This window comes from Megalobrama amblycephala, linkage group LG1 (assembly GCF_018812025.1).
Source record: "Megalobrama amblycephala isolate DHTTF-2021 linkage group LG1, ASM1881202v1, whole genome shotgun sequence".
Taxonomy (NCBI): domain Eukaryota; kingdom Metazoa; phylum Chordata; class Actinopteri; order Cypriniformes; family Xenocyprididae; genus Megalobrama; species Megalobrama amblycephala.
In genome coordinates, this window is record NC_063044.1 from 45,701,222 (window position 1) to 45,725,044 (window position 23,823).

At 36.2% G+C, this 23,823-nt stretch overlaps 2 protein-coding genes across 3 annotated transcripts; both read left to right on the plus strand.

Annotated features, from left to right (window-relative positions):
• Nucleotides 1-285: 285 nt before the first annotated feature.
• gspt1l (G1 to S phase transition 1, like) lies at nt 286-11,354 on the plus strand. The gene is made up of 14 exons (XM_048196032.1): nt 286-729; nt 2,022-2,063; nt 3,882-4,127; nt 4,790-4,823; nt 4,916-4,993; nt 5,140-5,320; nt 5,588-5,742; nt 5,863-6,003; nt 8,297-8,390; nt 8,537-8,617; nt 8,711-8,884; nt 9,029-9,118; nt 9,335-9,503; nt 10,710-11,354. The coding sequence occupies exons 1-14, from the start codon at nt 534-536 to the stop codon at nt 10,760-10,762; spliced, it is 1,734 nt and encodes a 577-aa protein (XP_048051989.1). The 5' UTR covers nt 286-533; the 3' UTR covers nt 10,763-11,354.
• A 7,038-nt stretch (nt 11,355-18,392) lies between these two features.
• nde1 (nudE neurodevelopment protein 1) lies at nt 18,393-23,793 on the plus strand. 2 transcript variants are annotated; one of them, XM_048196052.1, is made up of 10 exons: nt 18,393-18,603; nt 18,756-18,883; nt 19,411-19,515; nt 19,683-19,836; nt 20,954-21,102; nt 21,205-21,341; nt 21,503-21,706; nt 21,789-21,874; nt 21,989-22,122; nt 22,234-23,793. In XM_048196052.1, exons 3-10 carry the CDS (start codon nt 19,430-19,432, stop codon nt 22,280-22,282), a joined length of 999 nt encoding a protein of 332 aa, XP_048052009.1. In that variant the 5' UTR covers nt 18,393-18,603; nt 18,756-18,883; nt 19,411-19,429; the 3' UTR covers nt 22,283-23,793. The 2 variants fall into 2 exon arrangements, with proteins under 2 accessions (XP_048052009.1, XP_048052002.1); XM_048196045.1 differs by lacking the exon at nt 18,756-18,883.
• Nucleotides 23,794-23,823: the final 30 nt, after the last annotated feature.

Sequence of the window (23,823 nt, forward strand, 5' to 3'; positions counted from 1 at the left end):
AAAACTGCCGCGAAGTTGAATTTTTACCTAATTTATGTAAAACGATTTATTGCATTATTAAAGCCTATAAAAGTGACTTTAAAGTTTAGCTTCGAATAAATGTTTTAATATAGTTGCAGTGAACGGAAACTGTTCATTTAGTAGTTTTAAAAGAGGTCAGCAAACGATCGCGTTCATCCAACAATGCGGAAATGTAGTTTTATCATCAACACAGCTCAGACGCCTATCTCGTTCTGTCAGAAGACAAACAACTACATTTCCCAGAATTCCGCTCGCTATTGCTCCGCGAGGTCAGGCGAGTCGTCAGCGCACACGAGGACTCATTCCGAGTGCTTAGTCAAACCTCCCTTTCTCTCGCCTCTCGCTGAGAGACACCGGCTGTTTGATTTCAACCAAACAGGGGGAAGGCCACACGCCACTAACAGAAAGTTTTAACGACGCACGGGGTGACCTTAACAGCGGCTAAGGCCGGGCACGAAAGTGATCGAGTCAGTGGCTTTAAAGCGCGGTGTGTGTGGAACAGCTGTGTGGCAATGGACCCGATAGACACTGCCCCTGATTCCTGGGATCAGGAGGACGATGGCGAGGCCCAGGTCGACGTGCAACTTTCCAAGGCTCTTTCTACCACCCTAAACGTAGACGCCAAGCCGTTCGTCCCCAACGTGCACGCCGCAGAATTCATCCCATCCTTCCGGCCGAAGGGCTCCTCGGAAACTGTGGAGTCAGCGGGTGAGTTCCCGGTTATTTAACGTCTGTTAGCCGCGTTAGCTGTTAGCCTCACACACGCTTGTTCGCATGAGCTTAGCATCGAGGCTACAGCAGAGTTACCTTCAACCGCTCGAAGCGGAAACGTGGCCAACGAGTAATATGGAAGTTAACAATCGGAAAAACTTGCTCGACGTGAATAAGAAGTATTCGTTAACACGATAGTAACACTGTACCGTCTGTTCGTGCTAGAAAGTGAATAATTTGGGTGGAGACTTTGGGTGTAGGTGCTTGTGAAGCAATTTTAGCTTTATAACAGTATATTTCTGCCTCTAAATAAAGAGTTAAAAGTGTGTTCAATTAGTTATTTGGATAACTAGACCGTTAGCTGAAGCTGTAGTCATGTTAATGCCTTTTTATTTATACACATGGACAAAAGGTGCTCTCGTTTGTTAGCATTGCAAAATCATCATTATTGATGATCGGAGGCCTGGCGCTTCATAATCAACCAGCTTCTTTGCTTGCTTGATTGTTTGGGGGCCACTTTTGACTGGGTTTTGGTTAAGGGTGGGGTTTGCGCCCCCCTGTCTTACTGCAAGCATGTACCCTTAAGCATTGTGCTGTTGTGGTGAAACAATGAAAGTCAGTTGTTATCCTAATCCACTCGGATCATGACACGAGAAATGTTTCACCACCTACTTTTAGATGAAATGCTGATCTACAAAGTATTTCCTTCCAGAAGATGGCTGATGTCAAAGCAGCTGAATGTTGCCACTACAGCCAAGAACTTACCTGAAGCCTTTGTGTTACAAGTTGTATTTGAATACACTGTGTTTATAAGGTACACACTGGAGGTCTTCTTAGAAAGATCAGTGTAGCGTGTAATGGAGGTAAACGCAGTGATATGATCTGATCTGCTTATTTAACGTTTCCAAGCTTATTTGCATTTAGAAAACCCTGAAGAGACACTGTTTTAATAGTTTTCTATTGAGATTTTAGAGAGATTTGAAAAATATTGCATTTTACAGAGGAACTCCGGCTACAGATCTACTTCAACAATTCATGATCTTGTCACAAAAAACTAATTTGGACAAAAATATGGGAGTTTGTTGAAGGATTAGGATCCTATAACTTTTTTCTGTCTTGCCACAAGTGGAAGATATGCAATTCACGCACTATTATTACATTGTGCAGTTTGTTGTCTGTGATTGTGTTGAATGTTGACATGCAATTTCCCTTTTAAGATAATTATTCTTAGTAACTAGACTGTCCTGTATAATTACAGCTGTAAAAATAAACATTTTATTTTCCTGCAGGTCCTGAAACAGATGCCAATGTGGAAGTGTCAGAGCCTGAGTGTAAGTAAATGCTGAGATAAACCGCCACATTTTTCTTCACATCCTCATAATGATGATGGTAATCATACAGATGACTCTGCATCTAGTAATTCGAGCTTGCTTTTTCATATTCCAGTTTCCAACAAGTTGTCTACTATTTTTTTGATAAACACCATAGCGATTTAAAAAAAAAAAAATCTGAATGGCTGTGTGGGAAAAATATAAATAATTGTTTTAAATGGTTTGATCGGTGGTCTCTATAAAGGTCGAGGAGATGGCGCAAAACTTGCGAGACAACTTTTCTATATGCAGCTAAAAATGCTTCACTACATTCACCGGTCTTGTCTGGCAGTTCTACACTTCGGTAAAGTTGGTTTTATATTCGCACATTCGGACTTCTGATAAATTCAGACTTTCCAATAAATGTGCAATAAATTAATGTTTGCGAATTTTAAGCAGCGACATGATATTGACAACCAAAAATTGTCAACTTACAACATTTTTCACAGTCGATCAAAATAGGCAAGTATTGTTTTAATGGCATATTTACTTGTGAATGTCCACTGAATGTCCAATGTAGTGTGATTAACAAGGCTATTGAATACGGATGTCCGAATGTGCGAATATAAAACCAACTTTACCGAAGTCAGTTCTACCAGGTGTCTGAAAAAGACAATAAATTTGAAACTCATTGCAACAACGGCAATCCTACAGCAATGACGGCAAGAAATAGGGCGGTGTGATTTTTAGTGCATTTCTTTCCGTCATAGTGGTGCCCTTTCGTTTCTCGTTAAATTCCCAAACTTAACGTCCAGATCAGCAGTGATTGTTGTAAAATGCATTCTACTGTTGCTAATCTGCAGGATGTACTCTAATGAAAAGAGTTAATAAAACTACTTTAAGCTGAGAAAGAGATACTGTTCTCCAAGCTGCTTTCTGTATGTGCGCTCCAAGACAGAGTGGAACATGGGCTTCGATTTTGCGTCTAAATGGTCAAATACACACACAAATATGTGAAAATGCACGGTTTGAGTATTCGCTTAAACACCGTTGGTTATGTCTTAAGTGAACATAAACAGTTGTGAAGTAAGTCACATATGTAACAGTATATTGGATCCGTGCATTTGGTACTAAAGTGACAGCAGCCTTATTTATCACGACTGTTTATGTGAGTACTCGCCAAGATGGCTATTTGACATAATTTTGTGTGTTTATGCTCCCCCACTTTTTGATTGGCAACTTTGTGTGCGCTCTCTGGGTATGAGCACACAAAACACTGTCCTGCATATGATAAACTAGTAACCATGCAGCACTGGCCCGACTGGGCAAGTGACAACTCTGTACCCACAACACGAGCGAAAGTCTTGTTTCACAGCGTGCAGCTCACTTACACAGAAGATGTGGAGAGAGAGAAGATGCGGTACCACTGAATCAGTGAAATTGTCTCATAAAGTTTTCAAATTACTGATTTGATCTGATAATCTGTATGAATTTGTTTGCTTGTTAAACCAACAAGCTAATTGAATAAATGTCATTGGTATTGGTGCTTCCAGTGATTGGTGATCGGCCCCTAAAAACCTGACCGGAGCACCCTTAGTGAATCTGCAGTTTCTTTTATCCCGTCTGCTTTTTTTTTTTTTACTAATTGCAACAGACATGTGAAAATCAGACACAATTTTTTCAGTTTGCTGTGTTGTTGTTCAAAATAAAGTTTAGGCACAATTATGTTGACATCATACACAGCAGTATTAGTCAAAAAGGAAATGACTGAAGTTGTTGACATATGACCAGCAGTAAGAGGGTAAACGGTGTAAATGATAATGTTGGTTTTGACATCAGCTCCGCCCATGGAGAACGGTGATGCAGAGATGGCAACAGATGACACCTGGGAGCAGAAAGGGAGTGAGCCCAGTGAGGCGGAGGCAGAGCCAGGAGGCCCTGAAGGAGACGGGGGTCAGGCTGAAGAAGACTCCCCTCAAGAGGAAGGAATGGAGGAAGAAGAAGTGCCAACACCTAAAGTAGCCCCCACACAGCCAAATGCCCCCAAGAAGGAACATGTTAACGTGGTCTTTATTGGCCATGTCGGTTAGTTGTTTTTTTTGTTTTTTTGCCTATTTGATTTACATGATAGATTGAGTCCAATGTCTGTGATGTACTGTGAGGGTTTTAACTCATCTATGACTTAATACTTTTCAGTTGATTCTTGTGAAAAGATTTTTAATGAAGCAAGAGCAGATTTAGTTTGCTTTTTTTTTCATCGATGATTAAGTTTAAAAATCTTTTAATATATTGTTTATATATATATATATATATATATATATATATATATATATATATATATATATATAATATATATGTTTTTTTTTTTTTTTTGTTTCTCGTTATGAATATAGCAAAGGTAAATTCTAAATTGGTGCTAAATTATACAATAAAAAAACATGATTGCACAGTAACTTCATACCATTTCTTTACAGTTTGTTGCATTTTGTCTTTAGCTAGCATTTCAGCTTCTTAAAGTGAGTAGTTCCATTAACTTCACAGGTTCATTCGTCTCATTTGCTGAAATAGTTTTTGCACTTGGCTTTAAATTTGTTGGATTTGTTATAGAGCCACTTTATTATTAATCAGTTACCATCAAGGCAACTCAGTTCATGCATCTCAGGAGTATCATGAGGAACATTTTTAGAATTGGCCATCTTTATCCGTCCTGGCCTCACCCTATCTTTTCTTATCTCGTATTCCTCCAGATGCTGGCAAGTCAACTATTGGAGGACAAATCATGTGAGTTGATAATTTTGACACTGTTTTAGCAGATATTGTTGGGTTTTCCATCCCCCTGTTTCTGATAGCCTTGCCTTGCTTGTCCTCCACAGGTATTTAACGGGAATGGTGGACAAACGAACTCTGGAGAAGTATGAAAAAGAAGCCAAGGAGAAGAACAGGGAAACTTGGTAATTAGCTTAGTTGAGTTAATTTACTAGAACATCTGGAGGGTAGTCAAAAAAGATTCCCTCCAAACATAGCTGAAACTTGTAAGACTTGAGTACTTTTTGTGCCTAGAGGTAGACTGATTTACATAGTAAATGTTTTTTCTCAGGTACCTCTCCTGGGCCCTTGACACAAACCAGGAGGAAAGAGACAAAGGAAAGACTGTGGAAGTCGGACGTGCTTACTTCGAGACAGAGAAAAAGCACTTTACCATTCTGGATGCACCAGGCCACAAAAGCTTTGTGCCCAACATGATTGGTGGAGCTTCACAGGCCGATTTGGCAGTGCTGGTGAGTCATAATGTTGAATAGGCACTGAAGGACTGCCATGAGAAATATCCACTCATGCTGCCTGCAATTAAGAAAATCCACATGGAAAAACCCTCTCCACTGCTGAGCTGTGAGCAGATCGGATGTGGTTACAGTAGAGGGCGCTGTTTGAATACAGATGTCAGACTCAAAAGGCGTTGACTGTCACTCAGAGAACAGAAACTGCTGTCTGTTTGTTTTTCCATTCACTTCAGTCCCTGTAGTAATTGTCATTATTTCTCTCTGAAGGTAATCTCTGCAAGGAAAGGAGAGTTTGAAACAGGCTTTGAAAAAGGAGGCCAGACGCGAGAGCATGCCATGTTGGCCAAAACTGCTGGAGTAAAGCATTTGATTGTACTTGTAAACAAAATGGATGATCCAACAGTCAACTGGAGTCTGGAGAGGTCAGTGAAAGGACATTTATATTCAGAGGCTTTTGTTTTGTGTATATTACTTTGTTTTATTTCTTTCTAAGAACAAATGCTATTGAGTGTTCATTAAATTTATTCATTGTTTGCATGTAGGTACGAAGAATGTAAGGAGAAGCTGCTTCCGTTTCTGAAGAAAGTTGGATTCAACCCCAGGAAAGATATTCATTTTATGCCATGTTCGGGACTTACTGGGGCCAACCTAAAGGAGCCGGCGGAGTATTGCCCTTGGTATACGTGAGTGTGCTGAGCTTGCTATTTAGGGATGGTCAATATGTACAAAAAAAATTCACGATTAATTTTTTCTATGCCAGTTGATATCGATAATTATCACGAAAAATGTCAAATATTTATTTCATTCAAGTTTAAAGGCAGATTTTTGCTCCAGTTGTAGAAACCAGACCGTTAATTGTGGTTTTAAACTGCTCTTTGTCAGAACATGACAAACACTTGCCAAAGAGGTGAACTAATTTAAGGTAGAGCATTCAAAACAATTTGGTGGCACGTATCTTCGGCACAGTTTGCAGTGCAGCTGTAATATTAATATTACATGTTTTGTCACTTTAAATGCACATTTGAAAGTAGCTTGATTTAATAGCAGTAGCTTGAGTTGGAATGATTTATGTTCATTAACAAAAACAGTCAAATCTATAAAAATTGTAACAACCTCTTGGGGTAAAATTTAAATATTCTGACTTTTTCAATTAGGTCTCTACTTTTATTAAAATTAACCATTGGTCATCCATAGTATCATACATTTAGATCATGATAACCACAGGTAAAACCACGCATATAGCACCTCACTACCATAGTAAAATGTAACTATATGGTTTCAATGGAATTTGTATGAAAACAGTAGCCTTAATAAATTTAGTATAAATACAAATGCACAAATGCTGTAGCTTAATAACAAAAAATAATGTATTTATAGTCAATTACTCCTTTAATAAGTCGAAATTAATATAATAAAATATATCCCACGTTTCTGCCATAATACCATGGTGTTACTACAGTAAATACATGTTAAATGATGGTGATTTGTAGATTGAAAAGCCTAACTGGATCGTTCATGGCACAGTGTTTCTTGTTTTTGTCGGTGCTGTTGAGAATGTCAGCGCTGTTCCTTCTGGTTTATACAAGTTTAAACCACAGACAAGGGTTGGGAACCGAGAACCGGTCCTTATACAGAACTGGTAGTGTTTTTTGAAAAGTACCGGAACTGTGCAAAGTTGTAAGGTGGGTGAAGTGCGAGGAGCGTATTCTTTAAAAGAGATGTCTCACCTCATGAATATTATAGCAATATAATATTCATTTATTGCTATAATATTCAATATTATAGCAATAAATGCACTGAAAAGCCCTCGTGCTACTCATTTATATCAGATATCAATGCAGAGAGAGAGGTGCACAAAGCTGCATGATTTATCTTTAAAAGATCGATTTCATCATGACAGCGATACGCCGTGTATATTAAACCTTTGACAAAAATATCGCAACATTCAAATATGCATTTGTGCTGCTGATCTAGAGAGAGCAGTTGTCATTTTTTTTATTTTAGATATAAACAGCTTCACAAACAATCTTTTCAAACACACTCATTTGTTAACATTAGTTAATGTATTAACTAATATGAACTAACCTTGAGCAATATATTTGTTACTGTACTTATGAATCTTTGTTAACGTTAGTTAATAAAAATCCAGCTGTTCATAGTTTGTTCATGTTACTCACAGTGCATTTACTAATGTTAACAAATGCAACTCTTGATTTTAATAATGTATTAGTAAAAGTTGAAATTAACATTAACAAAGATTAATGCTGTAGAAATGCAGTTAATTACTAATTAATACATGTAAATAATTAATAATTAATTGCGTGATTGAGACCGATCAGCAAGTAAATGCATCTGCTATAGTAACTTTTAGTAGTAATTTGCACTAGTATTGTTTGAGCTGAGCAAATAAATGGTCCGTGTGCCGCGGTTCAAATGAGTAGTGCTGTTTCGTTCCATTTTGTAGCGCACAAAAATTATATTGAACATTTATTGAACTTTTATTATAGTTTTATCAAGAAATTATATTGTGATAATTATCGTTATCATTTTATCACCCAGCCCTATTGGTAATCATTATTTTTTTGTTTGAAAGTTTTGACCAAGATCATTTAAAAATTTGAAATATAGTATAAAATACATAAAATCAGTGGTTCTTAACCTTTTTGACTCCAAAGGCACCTTTTTGTCCAAGGCAATATTTGAACGCCATCCTGTCTAAGCTGATAATTACTTTTGAGTACCTCTGATTCTTCTGTAATAAAAATGAATAAACTTAAAGTTATGTTTTATTTTATTTAATGTTGTACTACAGTTTTAATTACTACTTACATTTAGTTCTATTAACTAAAGTCTTAAAGACTTATCTGGGCCTCCCTGGAAGTTTGTTGACACCTCCTGATTGTCCTTGGTTAAAACAAGTGCATGAATATTGTCTCAACTATTTTTGTGAATTTGTTTTTCGTGTACTTTGGACAGAGGGTTACCATTCATTCCACATCTGGACAGTTTGCCAAACTTCAACAGATCAAGTGATGGACCAGTCAGGTTACCCATTGTAGACAAATATAAGGCAAGTAAAGTGCAGGAACATGTTCTTATTCTGAATGGTGTTTTTGACAACAAAATATAAACTTTTTTTTTATTATTCATTTATGAATTATTTTGCACTGTATTGCTTTTGTTTTAAAAAAAGATGCTTATGGTGTGTTTTTGCAGGACATGGGCACTGTTATATTGGGGAAATTGGAGTCGGGATCAATCAGTAAAGCTCAGCAACTTGTGATGATGCCCAACAGGGTAAGATTATTGTAATATAACACTTTAAAACGTCAGGTTTTATGGCAGGAATTGGCTGAATGACACATCCATGCCTGCCTCAACTGTTTGCAGCACACTGTGGAGGTGCTGAGTTTGCTTTCTGATGACGTCGAAACCGATGATGCCGGACCGGGAGAGAACTTGAAGTTACGGCTCAAAGGCATTGAAGAGGAGGAGATCCTGCCGGGCTTCATCCTCTGCAATGCTGAGAATCTTTGCCACACTGGGCGCACCTTTGATGCCCAGGTCGGTGAAAACTCATTAGACTCACTGTGATAAAAGGAATGATCCATCTTCAAAACAAATTCAGTTCTATCTGATTACTCCGTTTTCTGTGTTTTCCTTTGGAATTCCACATATTAATTGTGCTTTTGTCTCTGCCATTTTCAGATAGTCATCATTGAACACAAGTCAATCATCTGCCCAGGTTACAACGCAGTTCTTCATATCCACACCTGCATTGAAGAAGTGCAAATTACGGTAATGGTTAAAGATGTTATTACACTTTTTTTTTTTTTTTTTTTTTTTTCCCCCAGGTCTTACATTGATTTGTATGATTAATTTAACATTTGTGCGGAAATTCTCTTGTTGTAAATCTGTGCTTGTAAGCCTGCTGACTTTAGCTTGGGTGAGTGCTCTCATTTACAGCTAGTTCTTTATCAGTGTGGTTTAAATGTGCCTCTGGCCCCTTTACAGGCCTTAATCTGTCTGGTAGACAAAAAGACGGGGGACAAGAGCAAAACACGACCCCGCTTTGTCAAACAGGACCAGGTGTGCATTGCTCGTCTGAGAACAGCTGGGACCATCTGCCTTGAGACCTTCAAAGATTTCCCTCAGATGGGACGCTTCACCTTACGAGATGAAGGTGAGTGGACATTTTTGCCAAATGTTACTTCAACCTGGATTTGTAGTAGTGCTGGGCGGTATGACCAAAAATTTATATCACAGTATTTTTCAAAATTATATCGGTTTCACGGTATATGGCCTATGCATATCCAGGCGTTAACCACATTTTCTACTAACTGAGAGAGGAAATACTGCAGTAGATTGACTAGACTGCCCCGTTTTACTGTCATGAGTGAATATTGTAGAAAAATTCCACACTAGAGTTAATACAGGTTTACAAAGCCCCACAAAATGATGCTGTGGGGAGACAACAACCAATAAAACACAGACCTGCAACACACTCATTACAGACACATGAATATTAAAATATGACCATGGAGATAGAGAAAAAAAAGAATTGAGGGCATCTTAAGCATTTTAAAAATCTAACCCTATATAACAACAAACTGCCAGGGAGAAACTCGGAAGAACATTTAAACTGTCTAAGGACATTTTCAGTACATTTAAGAGCACTACAGTCTCTGAACAAATGACACACGTAAGTTTAACACAGAAAGAATTAGGCAGTAAAATTTTGGCCCAGTCTATTTATTATCTTGCATCGTCTTCTGTGAAAGTTGTTAATCTCGGCGCTCCACGCAGAAACCGCTCTCTCTCGCGCACCGCGTGTAGTTTGAATTCTCTGCTATAATCGAGGGCTGAATCCGAAATCGCCCCCTATAACCTCAAATAGGGCATTATTTGAGGCCATTTCTAGTGGTGTCCGAAACCATGGTGGACGTTATTGAGTGCACTCATTCTATCCCACATTGCACCGCAATAACGAGTGTACAGCCGATGTAGCCTACACACAACGGCTGTCCGAATTCACTCACTCGTTTTCATTCACTCTTTCAAGTGAACAATACAATTGGATAACGTAGGGAATAGTGAATGAGGCTTTAGGGGGTGATTTTCAGACTTAAGGACCATAGGCTGTGATGCGATCTCAGCTGTGCTCTCACTACAGTGAAACGGGACGCTCTCAAACAGTGACGCTGCGCCGCGTTCTGAACGTTGGTTAAGCGGCACATACCGGTATTGCGGTATCATCAAAATTCATATCATAACAAAAATAAATACCGTTATTCGGTATGAACCGGTATACCGCCCAGCACTAATTTGTAGTTTTATATCTGTTCTGTGAATATGAGTTTCATGAATATGTACTTTCCTTGTTTTTCAGGGAAAACCATTGCCATTGGAAAAGTGTTGAAACTTGTTGCCGAGAAGGACTGAAAAGAAAGATTGGGGGTTCTGAAACGACTGACCGAGGCGGAGGTAGATGCTGCTTCAGCCGCAGCACACTTCATAGCCCTCCTGTTCTTTCTCCCCTCCGCCTCCTGAAGACCAGCTTAAAAAAACTTCTCTTAAAGAAATCTGTTTTTAAGCAAATGAAAATGAAATCAAGTCCACATGTGTCAGCTTTCTCATATTGAGAGCTCAGCGATGCCATTGTTTTAGGTTCTCCCCCATGACCTGTTCCTCATCAATCTGCACACATTAAATGGCAAGATTTTTTTTTTTTTTTTTTTTTTTTTTTTTTTATTATATATAATTTCTTTTTGCTTCCATCAGAGAAATATAATGGCAGCATATACAGAAAACGTATGTGGACCAAGATTTGCTTGTTAACATAAAATGATTTATGAGCAGTAAAGTTTGAATGATTAACCAATTGAAACCAAAATGTTAATATCTTGGTTGTACATGTCTCCCATTGCTTATTCCCATTTTGGTTTCTGTTCACAACGTTCTTGCAAAGTGCATGAACGTGTTCACGTTATTAAAGCATCTTCTATGACAATAAAATATAAAATTGGGGAAAAAATTGAATCGTTGAATTTTTTTTTTTCCTCTTCCTTCATAAGATGTTTTGTTCTATATGCCTGAATTCTTTAAAAAGAAAAGTGTGATAGAAATATATTTGACCTATATATCTGCCTTATTAATTCAGAATAAGGATGTTTTGGTGAAATTTTTTTGTCTTTTGATCCGTGTTAACTTTTTTTATTTTATTTATTTATTTATTTTTAATGTTGATTTGGCTTCCATCTTTTTCTGCAAAAATGTAATTTAGTCAAAAGCAGAAATCCTAAGCACTATGCAATACTAAATCCTATATCACTTAATACCTTGTGTGTGCAAGCAATGATATTGTCAGTGTTTGTATAAATCCCATGTCTTGTAAAACATGGGCTTGTTTATCAACTATGTTAAGTTGGTAAACTCTTTGAAGTGGATGCAATTTTTTTTTGTGGGTTTTATATATATTTGGGCGCAACTGTTCTGAGACCCAAATAGGGCAGTGTAATGCTTTAGTCCAGATGTTCATACTGACGCACCCACAGGGAGTGGCTTTCCCTCCACTGTATTTTTGTGGATAAATACAGGCAGACAGAAGTGCAACGAGAGCTTCTGTATAACCATTGGCGTTCTTTGAGCTTTCGGAGTAAGTGTACTTCCTTTTTTTTATTTTGATTACAGTATTAGTTACATGACAAGTTTTTGAAATGACAAATTAGTATGAAAGCAATATTTAGTTATTTTATGTGTGTTTTGCATGCTCTAAGGCTGAGGTCATATCGATGGTCTTGTATTTCTGTAGATCAAGATGCACTCCAACATATCTTCGGTCCGGACCGAGACTGATGAAGCTGGTCCGTACCCTGGAAAGACTTTCCACAAAGGAGTGAAATGTGGATGGAGTCACTTTCAAAAGCCAGCCCTGGCCATCTTCATTGGGAGTCTTCTCTTTGGCACAGGCACTGCACTGTCCTTGTTGTACTTCACCCAGGTGGGCAATGTGCCCTATTTAGTAGGACCTATATTCTTGTCTGTGGGGCTGATGTTTCTGGTCACTGGACTTGTCTGGGTGCCGGTCATCAAGCAGAAGATGGTCTATACGGCCATGACCCAAATGAGCCATGGCAGACCTCTGCTACCTGAGCAAGGAGTTCATGCACAGTCCTGTGTTACCATTTCGTAGAGACTCTGAGCCGTGGCTGTTATTAAGACAATGTTTGTTTTATTTATGGGATATCATTTATATCGTGTATCTTTATCCTGTGAAATGAGAAATGGTGTATTTTTTTTGTGTGTGCAATCTATAGATGTTTCTCCTGTTGTAAGTGCTTTTTTTTTTTTTTTTTTTTATTGTGTTCCTGGTAAATCCCTTCAACTGGATTAAAATGGCTTCAAATGCTCACTGCTGATGTCATCAGAGGTCAGAATTAATTCAGCTCATACTGAAGAGTAGGGCCACACAGAATAATGAAATATATATATATATATATATATATATATATATATATATATAGGTACAAGTATGTAGGTCAGCTCTAGGAAAAACATTTAGATTAATAATAACATGAAGCACGGATTTTGTCCATCAATTCATTTATTTATTGATTATGATTTAACGCATTCAGTTATTGAACATGTTGTTTGATTATTGTTATATAAGCACATACTGATTGTCGCAATGTTCAATGTCTCACTTGATTTTAGGAAACAATACTAATAATCAGGGGTTAAATTGAGATTTGTTGTATGTGGGGTGAGGCTCTGTGGTTTCAAAGGCACATGACTATGACCCGGTTTCACAGACAGGGCTTAGCCTAAGCCAGGATTAGTCCTTAGTTCAATTAGTTCAATTAAAATATTGAAGTGTCTTTTATAAACGTACACTAGGAAAAAATCATTACTGGTGTACATCTCGAGACGAAACAATGGCAGTGACATATTTTAAGATATGTCAGTACAAGTTGCTTCCAGTTAAAACAGCTCTATGCATTTTAGTCTGAGACTAACTTAAGCCTTACCTGTGAAACCGGGGGCAAGTAAACTAATAAATCATGTAATATTTTTTGTAAAAATACTGGAATGTAGAAATACTACACAGAACAAACCGTCATATTACTTGACAGCATGTCAGGAAAAATACATAAATGGAATATTTCTTGTGCTACATGTGTGTCTATACTGATGTAAGGTTATATGAGAATGTGCTGTCTGTATGTTTCTTTTTTAATTCATACAACAACAGTATACAAGTGTCTTTATAAGAAATCTTTAAATGTTTTTTTTGTTTGTTTTTTTTTCCCAAAAGGCAAATAAAATTATATCTTCATTTTAAATGGACAGCCATATATTTAATCAAGTCTGGCAATTTAAAAATGTTTTAGCCTTCCACATATTTCTGCACTAATTATATAAAACTATTCTGTCAGGACACCATAGTTATACAAATAAACTAGATTAAATGCATTTCCATTCAAAGGGAAGGAAACTGTTACGAAAAACGTTAGGCTTAAAAGAACCTGAGGCTCCCTCTAGTCTAGTGTACAACATCAGTATCAAAACCATCATCTTTAATTTTAAATAGCTGATCATTTATAATTTGCTGTTAGCCTTCAGAGCAAGCATCATACACTTATGAAACTGAGCATGTTTGCCTTAATGGAAACCCGCTGCTCCAGTGCACAAAGAATCTTACTGCTAAATGAAAGTTTTTTTCTAACACAATTAAATTGAAAATTCAAATGCTTAAAAAATTCAAATAATCAAAGTTTCAAAACAGCTGCTCAAATGATAAATCAAATGCAATTTCATTTTCTCATTCGGGGAAGCTTAAACTGTATAAAAATCAAATTAAAACTTTGTATTTGATTTTTAATTTTCATTATCAACCCATTATAAACCTGTCCTAATTAAATCTATAATTCAGTGCTCAAATCATAAATGCTCAAATGCTCAAATTATAAATCAAGAGTGTGTGTGGTTTCCTATATGACCATATTAGACTAATGTGACCCAGTATATTATAAGCGGTATGGAAAATGGATGTATGAAGGACTATATAATCAGTATTACAAACCATAACCTACAGCATTACTGACATTGGAACATTAGAATAACGTTAGGGGAACGTTAGAATAACGTTAAGGGAATGTTAGAATAACGTTAAGAGAACGTTAGAATAACATTAGGGGAACATTAAAATAATGTTAGAATAACGTTAGGGGAACGTTAGAATACCATTAAGGGAATGTTAAAATAACGTTAGAATAATGTTATGGGAATGTTAGAATTACGTTATAAGAACATTAGAATAACATTAGGGGAACGTGAGAATAATGTTAAGGGAACGTTAGAATAACGTTAGGGGAATGTAAGCATTACGTTATAGGAATGTTAAAATAACGTTAGGGGAACGCTAAAATAATGTTAGGATAACATTAGGGGAACGCTAGTATAACGTTATAGGAATGTTAGTGTCACGACTGTTCCGAGACTCGAATGGTTGAGGATCCAAATGCAAAACATACAACAAGGCAGCAACACACAGGGCAGGCAGGGTAATCCAGAAAAAAGGCAGAGATCAAAACCAAGGGCAAGGAAACAAAGGATAAATGCTCAGAATTGCAGTTGTGACAATAGACAATACTTCGCAGGGAATGGATGAGTGAACCAGGCTTATATAGACAGAAACTATCAATGAAATGAAGAACAGCTGAATGCAATCATGGCTGATAAGTCCGGGCAAAGGATGATGGGAACTGAAGTCTGGGGTTGAGTGCCCTCTGGTGGCTATCAAGGGCACTCCAGCTGATAATCATGACAGTTAGAATAACATTAGGGGAACGTTAGAATTACATTATAGGAACGTTAGAATAACATTAGAATAATGTTAGGGGAACGTTACAATAACATTAAGGGAACGTTAAAATAACATAAGAATAATGTTAGTATAACGTTAGGGGAACATTAGAATAATGTTAAGGGAATGTTAGAACAATGTTAGGAGAACGTTAGAATTACATTAGAATTACGTTAATATAATGTTAGAATAATGTTGGGAGAACATTAGCATTACGTTATAGGAATGTTAAAATAATGTAAGGGGAAAATCAGAATAATGTTATAATAACGTTAGGATAACGTTAGGAGAATGTTAGAATTACATTATAGGAATGTTATAAAAACATTAGGTAAACGTTAGAGTACCGTTAAGGGAACGTTAAAATAACATTAGGGGAACGTTAAAATAACATTAGGGGAGCATTAAAATAACATTAGAATAATGCTATAATAATGTTAGGGGAATGTTATAATAACGTTAGGGGAACGTTAGAATAACGTTAAAGGAACGTTAAAATAACATTGGGGAACATTAAAATAACGTTAAAGGAATGTTAAAATAATATTGGGGAGCATTAAAATAACATTAGAATAATGTTATAATAATGTTAGGGGAATGTTATAATAACGTTAGGGGAACGTTAGAATAACGTTAAAGGAACGTTAAAATAACATTGGGGAATGTTAAAATAACGTTAAAATAATGTAACAATAATGTTAAGGGAATGTTAAAATAACATTAGGGGAACGTTAAAATAACGTTAGAATAACGTTAGGGGAACGTTAGAATAACATTAGGGGAATGTTAGATTAACGTTAGGAGAATGTTAGCATTACATTATAGGAATGTTAAAATAATGTTAGGGGAAAATTAACATAACGTTAGAATTGTGTTTCCTTCTGGAGCATCAGTGAATGTTTGAACCTTTTTAATAGTTGTGTTTGAGTCCCTCAGTTGTCCTCAGTGTGAAAAGATGAATCTCAAAATCATACAGTCACTGCTGGAAAGGGTTCAAAAAGGTGACATTTATGGAGACAACAAACAAGAGACTCATGAACATCCATCACAAAACAAACAAACAGTCGTGGATCATCCAGGTAACCACACACAGTATTAAGAATAAGTGGTTCCCAAACTTTTGAACGGGGTTATTTAAATAAATTCAGCTATTTTTTTTTTTTTTTTTGTCTTGTGGACTTTATGTAAACTTTATGTAAAATATCTTACTCAGGACAGTACTAAATAAAAAATAACATGCATTTTGTTTGATCTCTCTTATTTTGTTAAAATTATTCATATTTTCACAGATCCTGCAAGTAGTTCCCATACTTTTTCATGCAACTATATATATAGTTAATATATATATATATATATATATATATATATATATATATATATATATATATATAGAGTTGAAAATGTACGAGGGGGAAAGTCCACTGATGAGTTTTACCAAGCATAAGCCATATGTGCCGGCCTGCTTGGGCCCCAGCCCAATTTAATCCCTATAATTACATGATTCATGAACTAATCGGTTTTTGGGTGTACTCTATTTGTTTGATTAACCGGTTCACAAAACGATTCGTTCATGAATACGACTGAATTGACACCTTTACAAGTCTCCCTAAAGTAAAAGAAGTTAATTTTAAAATAATGAATGACATATAACCATCTAAAGAATTCCTTAAATCAAAATTTGATATTGGAGAAAACTTTTTTAAATTTTGTGAAATTGATATTGAAACCACTGACTATATCGTCTTTTATTGTAATTAAGTTGTTTTGGTCTCAATTGTACAGTAAAATGTCATGTATTATTACATGTGTAAATCCCTTTGAATGCAAACAAATTAAGTTTGGTGTACTTAAGAAAGATTGTTCACAACACTAGCTAGGTTAATAACCTTTTTGAATTCTTTGAACTAATAACGTCCTTTCCTCATTTTACTAATGAACTTGCTTTTGCTGCCTCTCTTTGTACCCTTTCAAATTAAAAACAGTAGCCAATTTCTTCAATGAACTACTACCATTCAAAAGTTTGGAAACATTACTATTTTTAATGTTTTTGAATAAGAATATGCTCATCAAGCCTGCATTTATTTGATCAAAAATACAGAAAAAAACAGTAATATTGTGAAATATTATTACAATTTAAAATAATGGTTTTCTATTTGAATATACTTTAAAATATAATTTGTTTCTGTGATGCAAAGCTGAATTTTCAGCATCATTACTCCAGTCTTTTGTGTCACATGATCCTTCAGAAATCAATCTAATATGCTGATTTTATACTCAGTTATTATCAATGTTGGAAACAGTTGTGTTGCTTAATATTTTTTGGAAACTGTGATACTTTTTTCAGGATTCATTGATGAATAAATAGTCAAAAAGAACAGCATTTATTCAAAATAGAAATTCACAAAGAATCCTGAAAAGTATCATGTTATAAAAAATATTAAGCAGCACAACATTTGTAATAAATCATCATATTAGAATGATTTCTGAAGGATCATGTGACACTGAAGACTGGAGTAATGATGCTGAAAATTCAGCTTTGATCACAGACATAAATTATATTTTTTAAAGTATATTATAATAGAAAACCATTATTTTAAATTGTAATAATATTTCACAATATTACTGTTTTTTTCTGTATTTTTGATCAAATAAATGCAGGCTTGATGAGTAGAAGAGACTTCTTTCGAAAACATTAAAAATAGTAATGTGTCCAAACTTTTGAATGGTAGTCTATGTGCCCTATAGCTCCCTTAAAATAACTTATTTTTCCATAAATGTTGCTCTTTCAATTATTTAAATATTATTTATTATGTATTTTTATTTATTTTTATTGTTTTCTTCCCGGCCTTTCATAATTGTATATTTGATTTAAGACTTTGTCGCTGTTACATATTATAATTTATTATAATTTGCCCTTTGAAAATTGTACATTGTTAATATTGTTTGTTCAGTGCCTGTTTGTATGTAAATTTGTTTATTTTTCAATAATAATAATAATAATAATAATAAAAATCGGAATAATAAAAATAAAAATAAAAATAAAAAGTCGAAACGAATCGTTCAAAAAAAAAAAAAAAAAAAAAATCGCTACAGATTATTTTGAGCGCCTTCTAGTGTCCCATGATGATAAGGGAGGCTCGCTTGAAACAAACGCAACCAAACAACCAACCAACCGACGGCTCGCAAAATGATGGCATCATTACAAATCGGCCAATCAGAAGCCGGCATGAAACAAACCACGAGCTGAGAGTTTCTACACAACAGAAGAATCCTATTGTCAGGAGTGTAACGTGCCAGAAAATAATTTGCAGTATTATTTTATTCTTAAGAACCTTAATCTTAGTTTTTTTTTTTACCTCAATAATTTTTCTCACAGGAAATATATCTAGAATAAAGCAACTTTGAGCATTACCCGAAGGTAAGTTGCTAGCTAGCGTGATGGCTCTTGATAATGGTGATAGTTTCATCAGTTCGGCTAAGTTATGAGATGTGGTACTCGTCTAAAACTCTCGTCAACATTATTAACATAATCTTAATATTGCTATTGTAATATACAACTATTTGATCCAGATTACATGTCAACATCTTCTGCATCCGTTTCCGTCGGAGCCGAATCCGCCGACAGTTAATCAAACTTTGAGGGGCTGGTTTGCTGTTAGCCAGCTAGCAAATAAGACTGCAGTCTTTACATGTTGATAGTAAGTTGATGTCTACTAAGAATGCCTACTCTAGCTTAACATTTTGATAATTTGATAGGAAACATAATTGCATACCACTTCATTGCAACGTCTTTTAGTAGGGAATGCTTTTTTGTTGTTAGCTTAGCTTGGGTTATTAATCCTTAAGACGTCTTCAGGTAGGCTAAGTCACACAGTTCTTAAATAATGTCATATTGTTACTGTTAAACATGGTAGAGTAACAATGAGTTGTACGCCCGAAGGGAAATATCTCTAGTTTTTAAAAATCATCACAAGACACGCCCTTCCTCTTCTGTTTTTCCTCTCTATTACAATAAACTGACTCATACAAGAGGAACCGATTTCAATGGCACAGCAGCTTTGTCTGTGTGCATAGTTTATGTACACAGACTGTCTTATTGTTATTATATTATTTTTGTATTTTTAGAATGCTTTTGGCTGACTACATGACCAGACATAGACTGCAGACCATTTCAGCTTGATACATTTGTTACTGTAAAATGTATTGATGGTTTTTATTTTGCCAGTAAACCTGACTGAACAGCAATGAGTGAGACCGAGCCAGCAACATTTGCATCTGTTGAACAAGAGAGGGACTACTGGAAGGAGCAGGCTACAAAATACCAGCAGAGGTACTTCAGTGTTTAGTTGTTTTTTTTATTCAAACTGACATTATCTACAATGGACATTAAGTAACTTTAGGAAAAGTGTGACAGGTTTGTTGCTAAACACATCAGATAGATCCAAGTTTAAGATCTTTCCAACCCACATTCATTGTATTGAATCACTGTGTGTTCAGGGCTGAGGAGGCGCAGGAGGAGCTGCAGGAGTTTCAGCAGATGAGTCGAGACTATGAGGTGGAGCTGGAGGCAGAGCTGAAGCAGTGTGACGCCCGTAACCGTGAACTCCTCACAGCCAACAACAGACTCCGCATGGAATTAGAAAACTACAAGGTACCGTGGTGCATCATAGACATGTGGTTGATATGTTGTTGTTGTTTTTTTTTTGTTTTGTTTTTTAGAAGATTTGTGGTAAACAACAATCTATTTAAAGATATGCATCATGCATCAAGTGATTTAAAAGATTATGATTCCATGGTAAATGGAAAATATGCCCATGTCACACCTTAACAGTTTGCAAACCTGATTTGTCATTGTTACAAATAGTGAAATATTATTATATGGAAAATTGGTACTTATTAGCAGTGCTTGTTTTTGTAATGCATCAAATGGATCTATTTATTCTTCAAACCATATGTAAACAACAGTAATAATAGCTGTAAATCGAATTACTGTCTTCTGTCCATTTGGATGGGCTGTCACATAACATCTCATAAAGCACATTAATGGAGTTTCATATGTAATATTTGAATACGAATTTTATTATCTATAACTGACTTTCTTTCATAAGCATATAACCACAGATAAAACCAATTTAAATCTTCTGTGACAGAGCGTGTACATCCAGGATGTCTGTGTCTTTTTTTTTTTTTTTTTTTTTCTCAGTATTTAGTGAATACACAATCGAACATTCACAGACAAACAACAGAGATCCAATTCAGGATGAGGAAAGCAGCTGATGCTTATTTCTGCTTCAGTGTCTAGAGGGCATGGAGGCTCACTCATGATTTTACTTGGTGCTTCTTGCAGAAACATGCTTGTGAAACCAAATTGCTTTGATTGTTGATTGGGTTTCAGTCAAATGACATCACATGCCAGTTAATTAATCTGAAGTAATTGCCTCTGTCAATATTTGCTGAGAAAAGCCCCCAAATGTTGATAATTTAAAGACATGATATTAGAATGATTTCTGATGCATCATGTGACACTGAAGACTGGAGCAATGATGCTCAGCTTTGCATCACAGTTACATTCTAAAATATGTTCAAATAGAAAATTGTTTTCAATGATAATATTTCGCTATATTATTGTTGATCAAATAGGTGCATCCTTGGTGAGCATAAGAGACTTCAAAAAGTAGTTTTGTTAAAACAACAGTGCATTTTTCTTTATCTCATCAAATGTCTGTTTTATCTCCTCCTGTGTGGTCTTTTGTCTTGTTTACTAACAGGAGAAGTATGAAACGCAACACTCGGAGGCAGTCAGGCAGATCTCGACTCTAGAAGGAGACCTGGCAGAGACCACAGCCATCAAGGACCAACTGCACAAGTATATCCGGGAGTTAGAGCAGGCTAATGATGACCTGGAAAGAGCTAAGAGGTGTGTTCAGTGCTTTTGCCAGTAAAAAAATATAAACAATCGGTTATACGTTCAAGATATTCATGATTTTAACAATTTATCCCTAAAATCCTGCTCTTACAGGGCTACTATAATGTCACTTGAGGACTTTGAGCAGAGAATGAATCATGTTATAGAGAGAAATGCCTTCCTTGAGAGTGAGCTTGACGAAAAAGAGAATCTTCTAGAATCAGTACAGAGATTAAAGGACGAAGCCAGAGGTAAACTCAATGCAAACCTGTTTGTATATACACCATTGACTCTCAGCTGATGAACTTCTTTGATAGTCAGTAGTATAATCACCTGATTTGTCAGTCTTAGATGTTTTAACTGATTCAGTGTTTGTGAGCTGATTGTGTTTGCTTTCTTTCTCCTCGGGCAGATTTAAGACAGGAGCTGGCAGTTCAGCAGAAACAGGAGCGCAAGTCATCAATCAGCCTCTCTAAAGATGCAGAGAAGCCAGAGGCCACACCCACAAGACCCTCTTCTGTTGTCAACTCCGCCCTCCCATCTCTCCTTGCCACACCCTCCAGACCTCCAGGCTCAGGGAGTGCATTCAACACCCCCTCAGCTTCCTACAGCAGAAGTGAGCTCTAACACAGCATTGTTACTCATTTCTAACATTTTAGTGTTAAAATGTTAGTTAAAATTATTCCTGTCATGTCCAGTTGAAGGTCTGACTGGAACTCCCCTTACCACATCTGCACGGATATCTGCCCTCAACATTGTTGGAGAGTTGTTGAGGAAAGTGGGGGTGAGTCCAGCTGTAACTGTGGACATTACGTCACCAAATAATACACACTCTTTCAGCTGAGGGGGGGTCTGTAGTTTTAAATAGCATTTTTTTGTCTCTTTGTTCCTGTTTCAGAACCTCGAATCAAAGCTGGCGTCATGCAGAGAGTTACACATCCATGAGAAAACACCTAGTCGTGCATCAGTTGGCCAGAGTACACCGAGCATTTCACGGGAAACCTCAGAAATCCCATCCAACACAAATGGCCTGTATGATAAGGAGATAGTCTCTATTAATTTCAGAAAATGTTCAACCAAAATGATGCAGATTGTACTATGTCTGGCTTGTTTGTAATCATGTTTCTTATTTCTGTGTTGCAGGATGGTGAAACGGTTGGACTTTGGAACAGGATCCAAGATAATGCTCTGAATAAAGTGCACAAGCGTGTCTTTCGTTCCCACATCATTTGGAAAACCAGTATTCCTAATACATTATTAAGAAAATGCTTTATTTTCAGGAGCTGAAACATATCTTATGCCTCAAGTCTTCCACTATCTGAGAAGGGCTCTGCTTTTATATTCATATCAACCCTGTTATTGTGTTTCAGCCTGTGGGCTGAAACTGCTACCTGTTGTTTGGCTATTGTGTTTTGCAGATGTACTAACTCTTAATTTCACACTGTTTGTTTTTTATTTTTGTTTGTGTTGTTTTTAGGTATCTAATGATTATAGCAGTTTTGAATTGTATAATCTGCACTGTAATCTTGATTTGCTCTTTTTGGGACCTTAAATTGGGAGAGTCCATAGATTCACCTCTGCAACCCCATTATATTTGGCACTAAACTACTGATCAATGTCCTGTGAAACCTCTACATGTGCTTATTGTTGGTGACTGGACTGGAGCAATGTTGACAGCAGATTCATTTTTTTAATGCAGAAATACCTGGTTTTATTTTTTTAGAAACTAGCATTTTGATTAATTGAGTTTGTTACTAATGGAATGTCATGTCTTTAGTGTTTAGAGTTGCAAATTATGTTACAAGGAGGTTGGTGAGATGTTGTGAGCTGAAGCTGCTGTTCATATCGTTGTCTCGTAGGGGCTGATGTAAGTAACCAACAGTAGCTGAACTCTTTATGCATGATGAAAACCTTTTTCTTTCTAGTAATAGCTATTGAACTCCTCGTTTGGACTGTCAGTGCCATCTTTGAATTCAAAGATTTATTTTTCTGTACAGTACTGGAGAGTAGTTGCTATCATCGTGCTCTGAACTTGAATTTATTGTGCCTTAATTTTGTGGCCATAATAAGCTTTGCCTCAAAGTTAACTTGTGTATTGGGGAACTTACTACCCTGAAAGGGAGTTGCAGCTTCTCTTGCTATTCATCCCAATGTATTAATTCCCTGATATTTCAGGGATTCCAGGATGAAGAGAAATTGAATTCTGAGTGGAGTTCAATCCCTTAGTTTTCACATTTCTCTCATTTTTGAGTTGTAGATTTAGTCGAGTAACAAGCAATATGAATACTTCAGTGAAGGGTACAGATATTTTTATGTTAAAAATAGAAATGCAAGGAAGAACTGATACATTATTTTATCCACTTTGCCTAGAGGTACTAATGAAAAATTATAGAAATGGAGAATGATGGTTGATGGGAATATTTAGCACATATTATTGCACCATCTCAGGGCCTCGTGTAAGCAATAACCTCAGTAAAGATGTCTTTACAGTCCAAATTCTGTATTTGTCTCTATATGCACAAGGCATGCACAATTGCCACTTGTATAATTGTCAACATGGGTTTTCTTTGCTATTAATGAACCTACACATCTGCAATGTCCATGCATTCCTCAGCAAAGGCAGTGCTTGGTTTATCCTGTCTGTAAAACCATTTTATTGTAGGTTAATCCATAACCTACAAAATAAATGTCTAGTTAACAGGAGTGATTATTTGACTGTCTCTTTTCAAAAAT